This window comes from Lagopus muta, chromosome Z (assembly GCF_023343835.1).
Source record: "Lagopus muta isolate bLagMut1 chromosome Z, bLagMut1 primary, whole genome shotgun sequence".
NCBI classification, from domain to species: domain Eukaryota; kingdom Metazoa; phylum Chordata; class Aves; order Galliformes; family Phasianidae; genus Lagopus; species Lagopus muta.
Genome location: NC_064472.1, coordinates 70,509,250 through 70,527,934, shown reverse-complemented (window position 1 = coordinate 70,527,934; position 18,685 = coordinate 70,509,250). Strand labels below are relative to the sequence as shown.

The window sequence follows — 18,685 nt, the reverse complement described above, 5'->3', positions numbered from 1 at the left end:
GCAAGTGATGGAGAGCATTAGCAGTGCTCCCTAGCCCTGTACCATGTGTGGAGCCTGTGAAATGCCATGCAGAAAGGGGTTTCCCTGTCCCCTGAATGGGAAGGATCATGGAATCATCAAATGGTGTGGGTTGGAAGAGACCTCAAAGATCATCCAGTTCCAACATGGGAACCAATGGCTCCTCCTAGTTCAGCATTGTCAGTCAGTGTGCACTCAGCTCCCTGATAACCCACTGAAGAGAACTGGCCCATAAATGGACCCAATGCAGGACCCCACTGGTGACTGACTGCCATGTAACCCCGTTAGTATAACCCTCCGAGCCCAGCCCGTCAGCCAGCAGTCACCCACTGGCATTATGTTGCTTCTAGCTGGTGCTGGACGTTGTGTCCAGAGGACACCGTGAGAATCACACGGTGCAGCAGAAGGGACAGTTTCACAGCAGATACAAGCTTGGCCGTGTCACAGAGGGCTGGCCATGTCCAGCATTAAGCAGTGGTGCAGATGGCTGCCGAAGGGAGGAAGCTGCTGGAGGCGGTGCCTGCAGCAACAGCTGCACCACATTTTATTGCAGGAGGGCCGGGTCATCTGCAGTGCATTACTGTGCTGCATTTCATCTGGCTGTGACAGCTTTTAATTGTACTTTCCCGTTCCTTGCAGCCTGCTCCTTGGGAGCATTCTTCTGTTGTAACTGACCCATTAAAGGTGCAATAAATATTTAATAATTAGATGGGCGTGCTGGGTGTCTGCCAGCTGCTCGCACAGTGCACACAGAGCTCCGCTCTCGCTGGTGACAGACCCAATCACCCAGCCTCTCTTGAACACTTGGCAGAGCACATCTGGTTGAAAGACAGAGGAGAAGCTGCTGAAGAATAACAAAGGGAGGAGGAGAGCACTGCCACGCACTGTTCTTCCCAGGAATCAGCCACACGCTTCCAGGAAGTCGGCTGGATCATCCCTGAGCTGGCAGCTCTGCTCAGCTGCAACCACGTCCCCTTTGTGCCATCCCAATTCATGTCCCATGAGTGATGTATGCAGGGTTCTGCAGCAGCCCACTCTCCTTGGTGTTCTGTGCCAAAAGCAGCATGCAGGAGCTGTACTCAACCCGGATGCTTTGCAAAGTGATGCAGGCAAGTTTCAAGATGCAGTCGTGCTTAACTGCTTTTTGAAAGCTTGATAATAGAACACAAAAATCCACATGTGGCAGCGACCAGCTCATGCAGTTCCTTTATCTGCCTCTCTGGCTCCCATCATTCATTGTCCTAACATCATGTCTGATCTGCAAGGCGGATGATTTTTTGCCCAGTGCCATTTGCAAGCAGCCTCATGTGAGGAGCAATGGGTGGTAATAGAGGTCTAGCTCTTCATTTCTGCATCCCATCCAAATTACAAACTGGTGCACAGTACAGACTGCACATTCCTTCTGCACAATGTACAGGGCAAGACAGGGACTTTGACCTGGCATGGGTGGTTTAACGCAGTCCAGTGTGGTTTGCATGCAGAAGCCAGAGACCTGCCCATAATCCCTTTCCACCGCAGAGGTGAATTCAATCCCAGGGCCCCTAAGTTCAGAGGGGTGGCACATGGGGGCTCCATGGGGAACAGCAGCCTCAGGAACACAGAGTGAATACTCAGCTTTGGGTTATCTTCATAGATAGAGAGAAGTAAGTGTGGCATCTCTTGTATCTCCGTATGGTGCCCCAGTGTTGTGGTTTAACCAGCAGGTGGCTGAGCATCACACAGTTGTTCCCTCACTTCCACCCGCTTCCCAAAGGGATGGAGGAGAGAACAACAACAAGAACAACAAAACAACAATGAAGTAAAACTCATGGGTTGAGATAAAACTATTTAATAAGACAGAGAAAAGGGGAAGAATTGTAAGTATGATTACATACACACATAGTAAGTGATGCAGGAGCAATTGCTCACCCTTGGTCAGGACCAACACCTAGCTAGCCTCTGAGCAGCAGGAGAGAAAAGAAGGAACTCCCACCCCTTCAAAACTCCTTCCACACGGTGCCATATGATACGGAATATCCCTCTAGGCCACTTTAGGTCAGCTATCCTAATTCTGTTCCTTCTTGGGCCCTTTGCTGCAAATAGCCTTGGCTCTGTACAACACTGCTTAGCAGCGGCTAGAAATATCTGCTTGTTATCAGTGCTGTTTTTTTCCTAGAACCAAAACATAGCATCATACCAGACAGTTCTGTCCCTGCTGAAACTGAGACAATATCCACCCTGTATTCCATACCATTTACATAATGCTCAGGTACCTCAATTTCCACACATCCTAATTACCATCCCCAATCTTTTTTTTTTTTTTTTTTAATACATATACACACATATTTTTTCTGTGGTCTGTCAGCCATCCATTTGAATTGTTCGTGGTATTCATCTAGTTCATAACTTCAAGCTTCATGTGTCATAGCAGTCCTTCAGCACAGGAGGGATGACTCACAGTACTGCGTTACTGCATACAGAGGCTAGTTCGGGTTCCATCAGAGTTCGTTCTTCTTTAACCTGGGTAATTCTTACTGTAATACTGCTAACAAGGTATATAAGAACCATAGTAGTGATGACACACGGTATTATGTAGCAATTTAACGCTATTTAAATTACTGACTGTTCTCACCCAGCACCAAATCACCTTGAGATACGTAACAGACATCCCTGTCTTTTTGCGTTACCCACCACATGTGCCCAGGTCCCTGAGCAAAAGCAGTTCCACGAATAGGCTTGCCTTTGCCCAAGGCAGGAATGACCCACACTGTCTTGCCCAGCATGTTTTTTTGTTGTTGTTTTGTTTTTTCTGTGCACCACTGTGACTTTATCCCCTTCTATGGTATGGTGGAGGTCTGACTGGGCAGGACCAATTCAATAGGCAGATCCTGGAGTGTTGACTAACCAGCTGTCTTTTGCTAAATGTGTGTCCCAGTGCCTGAGTGTCCCAGCACCTATTGCTCTCGGTGTAGTCTTTAACCATCCACTGTATTGCTCGTTTTTTTCAGAGGCTGTGCATGATAGGGGATGTGATATACCCACTTCAATGCCTTGCTCTTTGGCCTAGGTAGTTATGAGGCTATTTTGGAAATGAGCCCCGTTTTCTGACTCAGTTCTTTCTGGGATGTCATGTTGCCATAAGATTTGTTTTTCTAGGCCCAGGATAGTGCAGTACTTCTAGTGGCATGGGGCACAGGACATGGCATCTAATGATTCCTTCTACCACTGCAAGCATATGATGCCACGGCGTTTGTGGGAGTGTGGTATAATCCACCTGCCAGGTTTCAGGCACTATCCTCCATACCAAAGAGGCTTTATCCACTTGGCTTGCTTAATTGCAGTGCATGTTTCACATTCATGAGTAACTTGTGCAACAGCATCCATAGTTAAGTCCACTCCTCAATCCTAAGGCCATCTATGTGTTGCTTCCTTGATGGCCTGAGGCATCATGGGCCCACCAAGCTAGAACTAGTTCACTTTTACGTTGCCAGTCCCAGGTCCACCTGAGCTCCTTCAGTCCTAGTGGGTGTGATGATGTACCTTTACAACCATGTTCTCTACCCAGGGCAGCAGTGTTTTTCTACAGTGCAGAGGCCCCAGTGAGTTTGCCTCTGTGCTGCCAGTTGTTCTGCTTCCATTGCTGTAACCACCCCCATAGGGTATTTACAACCATTCAGCAGTCAGTGTAGAGGTAAAGCACTGGTCACTTTTCTTGTTCACCAATGTCTAAAGCCAGCTGGATGGCCTTCACTTCTGAATATTGGCTTCATTCACCTTTTCCTTCAGCCACTTCTGCAACTCATCATGTGGGAGTCCATGCAGCAGCCTTCCAGCTTCAGTGCTTTCTCACAGCGTGACAGGACCCATCAATGAACAGAGTGTATTTCTTCTCATTTTCTGGTAGTTTATTGTTTGTGGAGCCTCTTTAGCTTGTATCACCACCTCATCAGGTGATACTCCAGAATCTTTGTCTCTGAGACAGTCCACAATCACTTCTAAGATTCCTGGATGACTGGGGTTCCCTATCTGATCCTACTGTGTGATCAGTGCCACCCACTTACTTCATGTAGCATCAACAGCATGATATGTGGAGGGGGCCATCACCTGGGACATCCAGCCCAGCACAGTTAGTCAGAGTGCTCAAAAGGAGCTATGCTTCAACACCAGCTACTTCCAAAACAGCTTGGATCTTTTCATATGCTGCCAGTATCTCTTTTTTTCAGTTGGAGTAGCAGGCCTATGTATCCTTGACTGCAAAACCCTTGGGATTGACCAAGTCTCCCCTGATGCTTTCTGCTGGAGGCTCCATGTGGTGCTGTTCTCCCTGGCTGCAATGTACAGCATGTTTTTTACATCTTGTTCTGTCTGGAGTAGCCCAAGCGCTACTGCATAAGCTGTCTCCTGTTTCATTTGTTCAGAGGCTGTTGTTGCTCAGAGCCTCATGTAAAATTGCTCTTTTGGGTCACTTGATAGAGAAGGGTTTACAGTCAGACTCCAGAGTAATGCAGAGTAATCCAGAGTACGCATTTTCCAGAAACCCACAATACCTAAGAAAGCATGTGTTTCCTTTTTGCTAGTGGGTGGAAACATAGCAGTTATTTTATTGATCACGTCCATGGGGATATGACGACGTCCATCTTGCTATTTCATCCCTAAGAACTGGATTTCCTGTGCAGGTCCCTTGACCTTACTTTGCATCATGGCAAAACAGGCTTTTAGAAGGATTTGAATTATTTTCTTCCCTTTCTCAAAAACTTCTGCTCTGTTGCCCCACACAGTAATGCCATCAATGCATTGCAGGTGTTCAGGAGCTTCCCCCTCTTCAAGTGCAGTCTGGATCAGCACATGACAAATGGCAGGGTGGTGTTTTCACCCCTAAGGAAGTCGATTCCAGGTGTTCTGGATGCCCCTCCAAGAAAAAGTGAACTGTGGCCTGCACTTTGCTGCCAGAGGGATTAAGAAAAAGGCATTAACGATGCCAGCTGTGGCATTCCACTTGGCTGCCTTTGACTCTAGTTGATATTGGAGTTCCAGCATGTTTGGCACAGCAGTGCTTAGGGGTGGTGTGACTTAATTCATGCCAAAATAGTTCTCTGTCAGCCTCCCATCTCTATTGAACTTTTGCAGTGGTCATGTGGAACTATTGAAGGGAAAGTGAATCTTGCTGATTGCTCCTTGGTTCTCCAGTTGGCAAATCAGTTGATGAATGGGAATTAGGGAGTCTCTGTTGCTGCGGTATTGCTGCCAGTGCACCACTGTAGTAGCAATTGGCACCTGCTATCCTTCTGCTCTTAGCAGTCCCACAACAGAAGGCTTCTCTCAGAGATCAGGCAAGGTAGACAGTTGCTTCATGTTCTTGATCTCCATGGCAGCTATACCAAAAGTGCACCAACACCCTTTGGGTCCTTGAAGTACCCTCTACTGAGATGATCTATGCCAAAGATGCATGGAGCCTCTGGGCCAGCTGCAGTGGCATGCTTTTTGGTTAGGTTCACGTTGGCCTCTGATATAGTTAACTCTTGTGATACTCCTGATGCACAAGCAATTGTGGTAGAGTTGGTGTTTCCATTGCAGAAGCACTCCAGCTGACAGTTTTCAAAGCAATTACATTTTTGCATGTCCAAATTATGCACTAACTGTGAAAGTCTCACATAACTAATCTTAGAGCAAAGAAAAGGGTGGGAGGAGATCCAGCACATTCTGGAATACCTTCATCTTCATAAAGGTATCTGTAAAAACGTGCTTGGAAACCAGGGCAGTCTAAATCACTAGCTGGATAAAAACAAGCTGAGCACTTGTCTTCCGCTAGGGTGCCCTGAAGCAGAGAGGAAGAGACATCACTAACTGCCTCATAAGGCATGCACCTACTCACGTGCTTGCTCCATGTGCTCAGAGGCAGCTGTGATTCATGTAGTGGCAGAAAGGCTGGGGAGCCACGCAGCCAGAACTCCAGGATGGAAAGACTCCCCTCCAGCCTGCCTTGCCCATCAGCCATCTCAGGCATCCCTGCCATGGGGCTCAGACCTTTGTCCTGAGCCGACATGACGTTTGACATGAAGGTAGTCCCATGTGGGGCCACACTGGACTCCATGATCCTTGTGGGTCCCTTCCAACTCAGGATACTCCATGATACTAAGCTATGGTAGTATCACATGCCTGGCAGAGAGGCAGGGAAACAAAAAAATGGACCTTGCCTTCCTTTCCTGTAGACAGCAAACAGCCTACCTCCAGAAATCAAGCCTCCACTCTCTCTCTCTCTCTCTCTCTCACACACACACACACAGATTAAAAATTGTGTTCGTTGGAGACCTATGTGCATCACATGTTCTGCCTGCAGAGTTAATGTGTACCACCTTTGTGCCTAATTAACAGGAGCCAAACAGTCCTAGTTTATTGCCACGTAATTATTTTCCTGGCAACAGCAGGAATGAGTTATGAGAATCTTCTGAGAAATGTGACATTTATTAACAGGCCTCAGGTGCTCTGACCTGACACGGATGCTGCCAGCTGAGGACAAGAGGGCCCAGCACTGCCACCAGGCCAGGGGTGTTACCCACAGAATGAACTCAGCGTGAAGCGGATGGTTGCAGCAGGACCTCTGGTCTCTATCCATGCTGGCTGGCCACTGGTTTTCCTCCTGAAGAGGCAGGAGGAGCAAGCTGCTGGGAAAACCACGGGAAACCCAGGGGTTGTGTAGTTGCTTTGTTAGTGTTGCCTGTTCAATTGCTGCAAGCTGCATGTTACCACTAAACAAAAGGGGAGGACTGCCAAAAATATTGCGGGATCACATTGAAAACCCACACTCATTAATTTTCTGTTAGCTGTATCAGAAATGATCTCTACATACTGGTGCCTAACTTTGGTGTGAAAAAGAGATGCGAAATAAGAACTGCATTAAATGCCCAGAACGTATTTCCAACAAGCCTGATTGCGTGGATAATTCTGTATATTTGAAACTGGACACTCGTCCCAGTGAATGAATGAATCCCTGGAGGCATTCAAGGCCAGGCTGGATGTGGCTCTGGGCAGCCTGGTCCAGTGGTTGGCAACCTGCACACAGCAGGGGGTTTGAAGGTCCTTTTCAACCCAGGCCATTCTATGATTCTATGATTCTATGACCCCACGATTCTGTGATTCTATGTATCTGAGGTCTTCTTGCCAGAATCAAACCCAGGAACAGTTTAACTTCTGCTGCATTAGATTCCATTGCTGGAAGGACAGACTTCAGGAAAGTCCTCCAAGTCAGAAGGTCCAACCTTCTGTGGTTGGACTCAATCATCTTTAAGGTCTTTTCCAACCTTTACCTCCAACCATAGAGCAATTCTATGATTCTATAAAGGGGAAGATGAGATGCCCATTGAAATTCCTCATTTTCCACCCACTCCCTTTATGCTCCAAGTTGCTAAGTATAATATGCAGAAACAAGTTTGCTTGTGGGTCTGGCCACAGTGGGGGCCTCCTGCAGTCTCTGAGAGAGCTGGTGGTATATCACATTCCTGCAGTCAGGGGAGAGGACTGAGTTATTCGTTTTTTATGCTTGAGACACAGTGTTGTCCAATGTTATAAATAAAAGATTACAAAACCCATTTTCCATCACTTAACTATTGTCAAACTGACACTGGAGTTGTAGACCATCGCGCCGCCCAGTCCCCATGGAGTAAATGGAATAAATGGATCTGCTATGGCCAGAGCAATCAGCTAGCATTTGTTGTCTCCCTGCCTGATCACCATGCCCCTTCTGCAGCCCTGCAGGCTCAAGGGAATGTGCTGAGTGTGGTGGATGCTCTGCCCCAGGGCAGCCACCGTGCCTTGAAACACGCTGCTCATGCTGGGGGCTCCTCCCTGGGCTTGTGGCAAAACTTGCCACGGGGGCTGCACACCCCTCTCCTGATCCCCTCCAGGGGATAGGGACAGACTGCTCCTCCAGAGCAGGGTGGTGGGCAGTGAAGGAAAATGCTCCCTGCACTTCATCCCCTGCTGTACTTTGGTGAGGAGTAAAACCAGCACTGCATATTTTATTGAAAATGTTCATATTTTCTCTCTGACCCTCTTTCCTCGAATCTAAAACCATTTTTTACATCCTTTGCTCTGTAAGGGCAAGCAAACAGTGCAACCAGGCCTACCAGAAGGATGTGGTTTGTGGAAGGCATTTCCACTCTGGGCATTGCTGTAAGAGCTCTGCTGACACCTTGTTGTTGTGTTTCAAAGGAAAAACACCCATTAGAGACACTGAGCCTAAAGACAGTTATTTCAGTCTCTATCCTTGGAGATGACACTAGGCTGTGCTGGAGCAGAGGTTGAAGCAGAGGGACCCAGAGGTCCCTGCTAGCCTCTGCCATTCTGTGATGTATCAGTTCTTAACATCTGCCTGGAAAATGCCTGTGCTGTGGGCTGGGATGTTCCAAGTCCTGCCACATCCACTTCACACTGTACACAGAGCACAGAAACCCATATCAGCGCTGATGCAGCCCTGATGCTCTCCAGGATACCACTGTGCCTTCCATGCTCGGTGAAATGATACCAGGCATGGCACAGTGCCACCCCGGCACAGTACCCTGCCCCGAATAAAGGGGCTGCAGTCTGTCCACAAGGCGTGCAGGTCTTCACCCCCTGCCAAATTCTGAGCGGTGCACACAAAGTGGAGGAGGTGCAAATGCAGTGCATTGTGAGGAGGGATCAGCACAGCTGCGGAGGATTTTGCTAATTGAAGCCATTTGCTATCAGCGGACTGAAGAGATAGTCAAGGTATGTGATGTTATCGGGTTACTCAGAAGTGGGAGTGTTTGCTCCTTTTCAGCACCTTTGCATCATCCTGACTCAGCAAAAGAGTGCTGTTTTCTTCCTGCTTAGCAAATCTCCTGGGTACTTTTGCTCACATTCAGGAAACTCCAAGAGGGCTGACTCTATGCCTGAATGACCAGTTTTCTCAGAATTGCAGCCCACTACTATTTAGCATCACAAAGTGGTCCTCATCCACAGTGAGATGGTTTTTCTTCCTTCAAAGCTGCCTCCCCCACAACCTCTTTGTTACTTTCTTCTTCCCCTGCTGGGTCAATAATACATTATTCAGAGGTTTTGATGCTACACACCCAGCATGTGGGTCAGGGGCAGCAAGCCCCTGTGTGGTGAGGCACAAGTGGAGCCTGAATCCCCCAGCGCTGTGTGCAGGCCTGCCAGGAGCTGAAGTTTCTTCCCCACATCCTGGTTCTTGTTGCTTCCAAGCCACCAAAACCTCCCGTGACCTCAGTCCAGGCAGCCATCCTTGTGTACCAGGGCACGCACCAAATGCTTTGCTGTTCTGAGAACTTCCCCCTTCATATTCTGCACAAATCTCACCTTCCTCTAACTCTGAAAACACTTGATGGTACACAAAAGGCACATCACTCCAGCCACACAAGTGCTGTGTTTTCATGCAGTTATCTGAATGTTTCCAGCCAGCGCAATAATACAGCTATCATCCCTCAGTGCCAAATTCCTTTGTAAGCCTGGGTCATCTTACCCTGCTTTATAGGCACAAGACAACGAAGCAGTGCCTTTATGTGAGGAACAACAAGTTCTGAGAATCTCTGGGTTTATTACTGTAGCTGAACAGGTCTTGGACAAGTGTGTGTGCTCCTACTGTGCATGCTTCTGAGCAGAGCCTTTTGCTCATATTAAATCCTTGTTGCCAGGTTTAAATAAGCCTCTGCAGTTTTTCTTACTTCTGGTCAGTGTCTCAGAAAGCAGAGGCTGATCTGTGCCCGCTGCAGGTTCAGAATGTGCCTCCTAAATAAACAGAGCCCTCTGCAGAGGGTTGCTGAGCACAAAGGGGGCTTCTGCTTGTGGATCTCAGTTCAAGCACACAGCTCTGTGAATGCTGCTTTAATTGTGAATGTTGCTTTAACTGTGAAGCATGCATTGTAATGTTTTCCAAAAATCTCATCAACAGCACAGTGTTGATGAGCAGCAGCAGCAGCTTGCTGGAATCGGAGGCCCAGGCGGCAGAGGAGGTGGATTTTCTTGGCATTTCAAAAGTGTTTCTTCACAAGGATGAGTGGCTCTAAAACAAAATGCAGTGTGATGCAAACAGATTTTTAAAATGAGGCACAGGGTTATTTATCAGATGCATCACATCCAATGCTTTGCTTTTTTGCTTTTTTGCCTCACAATTAGCAGTTGGAAACTCAGCTGAGAGCTTCTGAGGAGCTCTTGCAGGCAGCTGCCCAATGCAACTTGGACATGGCCAAAGATTCCTGCACTGGGGAGCACTGCCCAATCTTCAATCTCTGCCTCTCAATCAGAGATTTTCTGGGAGAGTGGGACTAAGAACACTGCTTCCTATCCCAGCTGCTCACCCTCCCCCAGGCAGGTGTAAGGGAAACACGGGGAGAGTGTGTTTGCAACCTGCACCTTCATGCAAATTCATTTTGCAAATCATGAGTAGCATAGAGTACGACCACAGGAAGGGAACAAGCAAGTGGTGCTCCTAGTTTGGGGCCCCTGAAAGCTGCACTTCCTGTGCTGTTCTAGGGGTAATGAGTGTGCCAAGATGAGGCCAGTTTGCTGCTGCTTGTAGCAAGTGCAATTTCCATAAAGAAATTCGATTTAAAAAAAAAAAAAGTAAGCTCTTCCTGTTTATTTTCTGCTTGGCTCAGAGCTTCCAAGGCTTCCCAGCATCTCCCAGAGGCTCCCCAAAGCACGGCTCAAGTGGGTTACTCACTGCATTCAGTGCTGATGGTTCACAACTGCGAGGGGCCCCGAGGGTGCTGCATCCCCAGAACCCCCAACCAGAGTGGGGCCCCAGGAGGAGTGCCACCCTGTCTCCCCACCCCTTCCCATGTTTCCATGCAATTACGATTAAAGCAAACAGGAACAAATCCAGGCCCTTCCTGCAACCGCATGTGTGAACGAGGAAGGAGGCAGCAAACACGTATCTTGCCTTTCCATTCCTGGCACAAGGTGCGAGGTGGCTTCTGATGAGTTTCCTTTGCAGCACAGCACAGGGAAGCTGGACTGTCCTCCCCTGGCTCTGCTGGACAGGCTGCAGCAGTGTGCATTGCTTTTCTCACTGTACAGAATAGCTCCTTTGCCCCAGAGCATAACTAGGAGGAAGAGCAGCGAGCGCGTGGAGAGCAGCCTGTCCTACAGAAGAACCAGCAGCAGAATGCAAAACCACCTCACTGGCACTGGAGCCAAAGCCCTTTGGGAAAAGCTTCCAGAGCAGCGTCTTACCCAGCAAAGCTCCTAGGAACTCCATTCTGGGCATTGCAACCAGCCCAGTCTCACTGTCTCCATTTTGTCCTCTCCTCTCTGGGGACACAGGGTATTTATGCCCGCTGCCCTGGGGATGTGGTGTCACCAGCGCCTGCCCAAAGCTGCCAGCAACGGGCTGATGCAAGGTGCTGCAACACCAACACGGTGGAGCATGGGCATAGCTTTTGGGGAGGTCAGGAGATTCATCCAGGGCTTCATGGCCTTTCTGTTCTCATCTTCGTTACGCTAAGGTGCAGTTATTGCCCTAGAAATGCAGGTGGAGGGGCACAGCTCCCATTTCCCATCCTCTGTGTGTTTGATTCTTCTCAAAGTTTCAGTGTCAGTGGGGCCTGAGCCAGGTGTCCCTAGGCAGACTGTCTGCATTCTTTCCCTCCATTGTTTTCACATCTTCTCATTAACACCCCAGAGTAGCCCAGAAAAAAAGCAGGAGCTTTTTGAAAACAGAGTTGAGGGAATCACAGAACCACAGAAAAGCCTGGCCTGCTCCATTAGCTGTGCTCATCTTCCTTGGTAGCCCTGCCATCTCAGGACCCTGGCCCTCAGTTTGCATTGGTGTGTGTGGCAGTGGCAGTGGCCAGGGTATGGTGTGCCCTTTCCTTCCCTCCCTGGGGGCACTGTCACTGCAGGATTTTTGCTTGGGAAGCACCCACTTGTCCTTCCTATCTTTAATTTCATGTCATTTCCCCTGAATGTGATTACTCTCTTTGTGTAATTTGCTCCTACAGGTACTCGCAGCACCTCCCTGCTCATTAGCAGCAGGCTTAATTAATGAGCTGTTTATCCCTCATCCCAGACTATTAACCAAGTTATTGAAAAAAAACCAGACCAGACACCAAGACTTGCAATACCTGACCAGGCAGCTGGCTTTACACAACGCCTCCATCCTTATGGCAAGCCAGGCTCTAGGTAGACATTGCTCATCTGCAGCTCTTTATGCTTACTGCAATCCCAAGATGAAAGCTCCAGTCTGGAAAAATGCTTAAATTCTTTTTAGCCACGTTTAAGCACCCTTAATGGCTTTACAACAGCTTTCTACATGGAAGCTCTTGTAGCATGGTAACTGCATTGATGTTTCCATTCTTACTGTACCCATTTGGCTGCCCCTGGTTTCCCAGGTGATGTTGAAAAGGCTGGAGCACTTCTCCTACGAAGAAAAGTTGAGGGATCTGGGCTTGTTTAGCTTGGAGAAAGCTCTGGGGAGAACTCATTGTAGCCTTCCATTATTTGAGGGGAACTTACAAGCAGGAGGGAAAACAACTTTGTACTCAGTTTGATAATAACAGGACAAGGGGGAGTGGCTTTAAACTAACAAGTGGAAACTTGGGTGAGATGTTAGAAAGAAATTTTTCACTCAGAGGGCAGTTGAGGCCGTGGCACAGCTGCCCAGAGAAGCTGTGGGTGCCCATCCCTGCAGGCAGTGCAGGCTAGGTTGGATGGGCTCTGTTCCAACCTGACCTGCTGGGCGGCAGCGCTCCCATGGCAGGAGCTCGGGGGGCTCTGAGGTCCCTTCCAACCCAACCATTCTGTGGTTCTGTGATTCTGTGTTTCTATTGTGTCCTTTTACATTTGTGTCCCCACCAGGCTGTGAAGTGGGTTTTGACAAGGCTGTGTTCTCTCCTCTGCTTTAACCTATGCTCCAAAAACACAAGCTTAACTCTCGCATGCTTTTAGCTGTTGTGCTTTGTCTCTGGAAGAGCTGACCTGGCTCAGGTGCAGTGACGCAGTTGCCATAGCAGGCAAGAGCTCTAAGGCTTCCCGGCAGACCTCATGCACAGGCTATGTCAGGATGAGGCAGTGATGCTGCTTGCCGGCAGGCCTGGCCTGAACTGAGAGCTGTACGCACCATGATGATTGCAGGCCCTTTCAGCATGTCAGCTAGGGTAACAGAAACGCAGTCCTTGGAGAGGAGGTTGTGGTAAATGGGATAGATACGTGAAGTCCTCTGCTCTCCATGCGTGACCGCAGGAAAGAGATCAATAGCAGTGCTGCATCTTCCACATATGCCTCTGGGTACAGCAGCACCTTGCTCTTGCTGCTGGGAACTCACAGCCAGGGTCTGCTCTCCCAGAAAAGCATCTGCAGTGTGGTAATAGCAGCAGGGATCTCTCTGCAGTGAGGATATGAGCCGCCGTAGGATGAGCCCGAGGTGCTCAAGCTGTTCCAGTACCAAGCTGCAGAGAGACCACTGCTTGAACCAGCCTTCAGGTGACAGCACAGCTCCTCACAGCAACATCTGCTGGCATTCAAGGATCCCTGTGGGACCAGAGGCACTGACGGCACCTTTCCCACTTTACTTCTGGGATCAGGACGGATCCACCATCAGCACACTCCCTTCAGCAGTGTAGCTTCAGTCTCATGGCAGAGAAAGAGACCCACTCCTACCACTCTTCCTTTCCAGTAGGGGTGCCCTCTGTATTCTCAGGATGGAGACCACGTGCAGTGACAGCCTATTGTCACTATTATGAACAGTATATGGATGAATATTGCTGCATGCAAATTTGCCTCTTTTCTATCACACACACATCAAATGTCAGGGCTTTACTAGCAGCACTCTGCAACCTCATGCCATCTTCTGGGCTGCTGCTTAGGGGGAAGGCTTTCAAACATGGCTTTGGCATTCTGAGATCTCCACTTAAGCCAGTATGTTGAAACACAGAAAGGCTTACTACCATTCCCTGAAAAAGCCCACACCCTCCATCTTTTGACTGCTTTGTTATACATGCTCCTTTTTGGAAGGGCGGTATTTGAGTCAGTTTTCTTTGTCACGCTACATTTTTAACCCCTACGGCCTCTGAGTACAGAAAGCTCCATAGCTTTAAAAATTCTAGTCCTAGTGCAGAATAGAACAAGTTCCATCTCTAGAAAGCTGTGCATGTGGTAGGTTTCAATGCATCTGTTTAAGCCAAGGATAAATTTGGCCATTACAGGTTTCAAAATGCATTCTAACGGCAGAAGGAATCTGAAAAATGAAGTGCTTACAGCATTTTTATCTGAGGATGTGGAATAACGCAGCAGCACATTCTTCTGAGATTACTGCCAATTATTTCATCTCTTCCCCTGAGTGGAGCCCCATCTCCCTAACATGCATGCTCCACCAGCAGACCCCAAGGGTAGGTAGGCACTTCAGTGATTAGAAAAAAAAAAAATAAAATAAAAGCAATGTTGCCTCTATATATGTACTAAACAGGGTGCAACTTTATTTACAGTGTAAAGTGCATCACACAGAAGTCCTTTAAAACACACAACAAGCAGTGACATAAATGACAATACTGCACAGAATGGGGAAGGGAAAAGGGAAAATATTCCAGCAAGTATCAAAGCATCATACACAGCACTAATATAACAGCCTATAGTTTCAGCTACTCTTCCTACCACATCAGCTTATGAAACGTATTGACTGAGTATATCCCCAAACTCCATGTACTAGTCACTAGTGTGAAGCTGCAGTGCTAAAAGCCAGCCCTCACCTCCAAGGCTCAACAGAGTCCTGCCAGCCCCGCGCACCTTCCAAAACACTGCTGCTCTGCTCTGGAGATTGCCAGGGCGGTGAGGGCATGTACCAGAGAAGCACACTGAAAATGGGACTACTTTTTAAAACACGAGAATGACATATAAATAAAAATCTACTTCTTTCTCCGATGCGCTCTTTCCCTTCAGATATCCTGAGCTGCTCACTACAGCATCCGTGCAGCCACTGTGCACAGCAGCAGGGCTCAGGGAACAAAGTACCTCCACATGGCGTGGGTTGAAATGTGGTATTATTTACTGAACAATAACTTGAACCAAAGCTGTAAACACTGATGGCTGTTGGTACATGTCAGCAGAATCCATCAGAAAAATATATTTAAGGGAGTTGAAAGAACAACTCTTCAGTTGGTTGCAGCTCCCATTGGGAAGGAATCTGCATTCAAATTCAGCTTGTCCCTTGACAAATATTCTTCACTTATTTGTTTTTCTTCCAGCTCTTCCTGGTTCACAGCTTCACTTGTTTCTTCCCCATTTCTGGTCTTGGGTTAACAGCCATTAGCTATGTGTCAGTCTTCACTAGCACCCTAGTCTCTCCATTAGCTCCTTGTTGTGTTCTATCATGCATTCAAAAAGATATATTTATAAAGAGGGAAGGGGGGAGGTGGGGGCAGCGTGTGCACACTCATAACCCAGAGGGTAACTATGCAGTAATACTGCAGAGTGTAGAACTTAGTCTTTCTTCTTTCCTAGTGTGGGCTGACAGTCATGCTTTTCTGCTGCTACTGGGAAAAATGGAGCTCCTGATCAATGGTTCTCACTCTAATATCTTCTTTCACAGACTAGACTTCATTACTATCTGATGATAATTATCAAACATTTGACCTCAACACATGCGTGGGATTTCCACCTTGTAGTTCCACCTCACCACTTACCCATTGGTAAATCTTGGCATCTCAGTTCATTAGAGCACGACTGAATGACAGCACTCAAGCTGTGATTCTTGGATGCGGTGGGATCAACAGTGTGCAAAAGAGAAATCTGACAGAATGTGTGCTCTCAGTATTTCTTACTCATCTAGGTATTTCTGCCTGTGCGTGTACACAAGAGAGGCCTTTTCCAGTTCTCTGAGGGTTCTGTATAAATATCACTCTTCTGTAAGCAAACAGCAAAGCTTGACCTGTACACACACACAGCCAGTGCCTTCTCTCCCTACTGCAGGGCCAAACACTGGGACCCAGACCCCATGTATCAAAACATTTGCCTGGCAGGCGGATGTTGAATGTGTATTTCATCATCACACGGGAAAGGGCTACTGGTTGCAGGCAAGTAGTGGTGAGCTCCATTACCAGGGGGAAGCTTTCAGTGGTCTGTGCTGTCCGCTGCTGCATTCTGGATTAGACTGAGCGTGACACCTGAAATGCCTGCATGCCAGAAATCCTCAGAGGCTGTTATTGCCTAGACATTTTCTCAGCTCTTTCACGCTTTTGAGTATTTTATTGATGGCCAAACTTCTTGCCACTGCCTTCCATTTAAGTCACTTTCCAATGATGTTAGTGTCACATAATGAACATTACAGAATCTGCTTACGTCCACCAGGAACTCTAACTACAATTTGCTCTTTATCAGGTGCAGTTCTAATTTATACCACCATGAGTTCAGATACAAGCCCAATGCAAAGTTCAGTGGCTCAATTAGCTTTACGTAATTATTCTTTACTATTAAATTGCTGGATTTCAATATGCTTTGGCAGATGATAAGCAGAATTGCAACATTCTGTTTAATCATGGTTGGCAGTATAGCATGTTTTAATTACCTTACTGGGTCTAAGAACTGGGAGGGACTTCACCGTACACAGCCACTTTCTCAGTAAACAGTAGGGATCTTCACCTTTGTATGTGTATGGTGTGTGTATAGCAGCATATATTTGATAATACTTTTGTAAATGGAAAATACAGAGGTTTTCTTTAAAAATTGAAAGGTATAGAAAAAATATATCACAAAATAAAATACAAAACAAAGGAGCTGGGGGAAAGGGAAGTAATGGATGTGATTTACAATGCATTAGATTCCAAGCCCTGGTGTGTAGGCTGAAGAAAGGCTTCTGACTGTAAAACTGTTGCTCTGCTGTTAAAAGTGGTAAAATCCAGCCTTCCGTTTTCTGTGTCAATAAAACACAAACAACACCACCACATATAAGAAACAGAATAAAATCAGTGCAGCGGTGAAAACTCAGAGCAAGATCAACAGTGAGGAACATGGAGAAGACGACCGAGATTGTACTGAGGTTAGAGCACCAAGCTCATGACAGCACACTGAGAGGGGAAAAGAGCAAGCAAGCTGATGTCTAATGCAAAATGTGACTCATCGCAGACTTTGGAGCTAATCTAGACCTGGATGCTGATGAAAGCTTTTAGCTCTTCCAACTTCCCCTTATAAATCATGCCTACCTAACCTGCAACAGCAAATCTTTGCTATCATGACACTCACTCCTGTCTTGCCTGTATTGTTTTTGAATCCTCAGCACTGTATTATGCACTGTAAAGAGCCACCAGGGTGAGGCCAATATTTAACAAAATACAAAGAGATCTCACTGCCTGTTTCTGTCATCTCCCCTCAGCTCTGTGTAGGAAGATTCCCCTCAAACAGCCCTTGATGGGATGTGTTGCTGGACCACTAGCCCACAGGACCAATGGTCCACCTTATCTCACAGTCAGCTGCACAAAGCTATGGATAAGTTAAAAAAAACCCACAAAACCAATAAAAGTCCAGTTTGCTAAAAGCCTGAAAATCTGCTTTGCCTCAGAGATAAATTCCAGATTTTTTTGGCTGATAAATCCAGTGGACTTGGACTTTTCTGCTTCATATCCTAAATTACAATATTATCAGACTTTAACTTTCAGATTAATGCCACTATTTTTATATAGAGACATATAGGCTGTTTCACTTGGGTAAACATAATTACAAATGAAAACTATTCATTTTAGACAACCTGGTTTTGCAAAAGGCATCTTCTCTGGAGCTTTAAGATGTATATATCAGAGAGACAGACAGAAATCTCCATCTATATCCATCCAGAAAAAAAAGAATAAAAAAGTAAAACAGTGGCATTGGATTTGCCCATATTTCAGAGAAAAGAAGGAAAATCTGGTATTCAGCTGGTATTTGTTTAGCTTTCCAGGAGAATGACCAATGCATTCAGAATAAGACTGTAAGGAGCAGCCAGATATCTTCAGAGGCTGTCATGGTTCCTGAGGAGCTGAGGTACAAGTGTTTTTGCTGGTATGTGTTTCATGGCCCTCATTAATATTCCATATGGGGAGCAGGATAACTCATGCTGCCTGTTTCACTATTACATCTGATTTCTGACCACAACATTATCACAATTCTGCCTGCTTTCCATGTTCAGGGCTGTAAATGGCTCTCAGCAGCAGCATGAAACAAGGCAGCTTTCCACAAACTGGCTCCTGCTCAGACTTCCACATAACCAGAACTTCCCAACTTAGCTTTAAAAAACAAACTTTAAGACTTCTAAATGCTGCCCTGCATGGTGATGACACTGTCAGGCAATCTGAAGTGTGACCTGATTAAGAGGCACCACATTTCACTCTAAATAATATTACCCAACACTAGTTGTAAAAAAACCCTATTATTTACAGCTTCTATTGCATTACCTGCATCTCGAACCTGAACCCAGCTGAAGTATACACTGTTCAAAATAGAGAAAATGTTCTATACTGTACCACAACAAACACCTCCACCTACAGCATTAGTACTAAGGCAAAACCTTGCAGGTTTGCCTATCTGTTCATGCATGGATGTACCACTTCCTGGGATTTCTATACATTTGGTACCCATCTGACAGAGTACTCTCTAAGGTCTTTCTAGATTGTCCATAAATTATGAGTTGCCTGGTGACTACTGATGTACAGGATCTAGAGATGCTCTTCTGCAGAATTAATCACAGCTC

At 46.8% G+C, this 18,685-nt stretch overlaps 1 protein-coding gene across 1 annotated transcript in view; it reads right to left on the bottom strand.

Moving 5' to 3' along the window:
- Positions 1–14,425: 14,425 nt before the first annotated feature.
- The window catches only part of SVEP1 (sushi, von Willebrand factor type A, EGF and pentraxin domain containing 1), a 126,089-nt gene continuing 121,829 nt past the window's right edge, over positions 14,426–18,685 (bottom strand). The window contains exon 50 of the mRNA XM_048932431.1: positions 14,426–16,876. Coding sequence (XP_048788388.1) covers positions 16,846–16,876 — 31 coding nt within the window. The 3' untranslated portion in view covers positions 14,426–16,845. The remainder of the gene's footprint in view (positions 16,877–18,685) is intronic.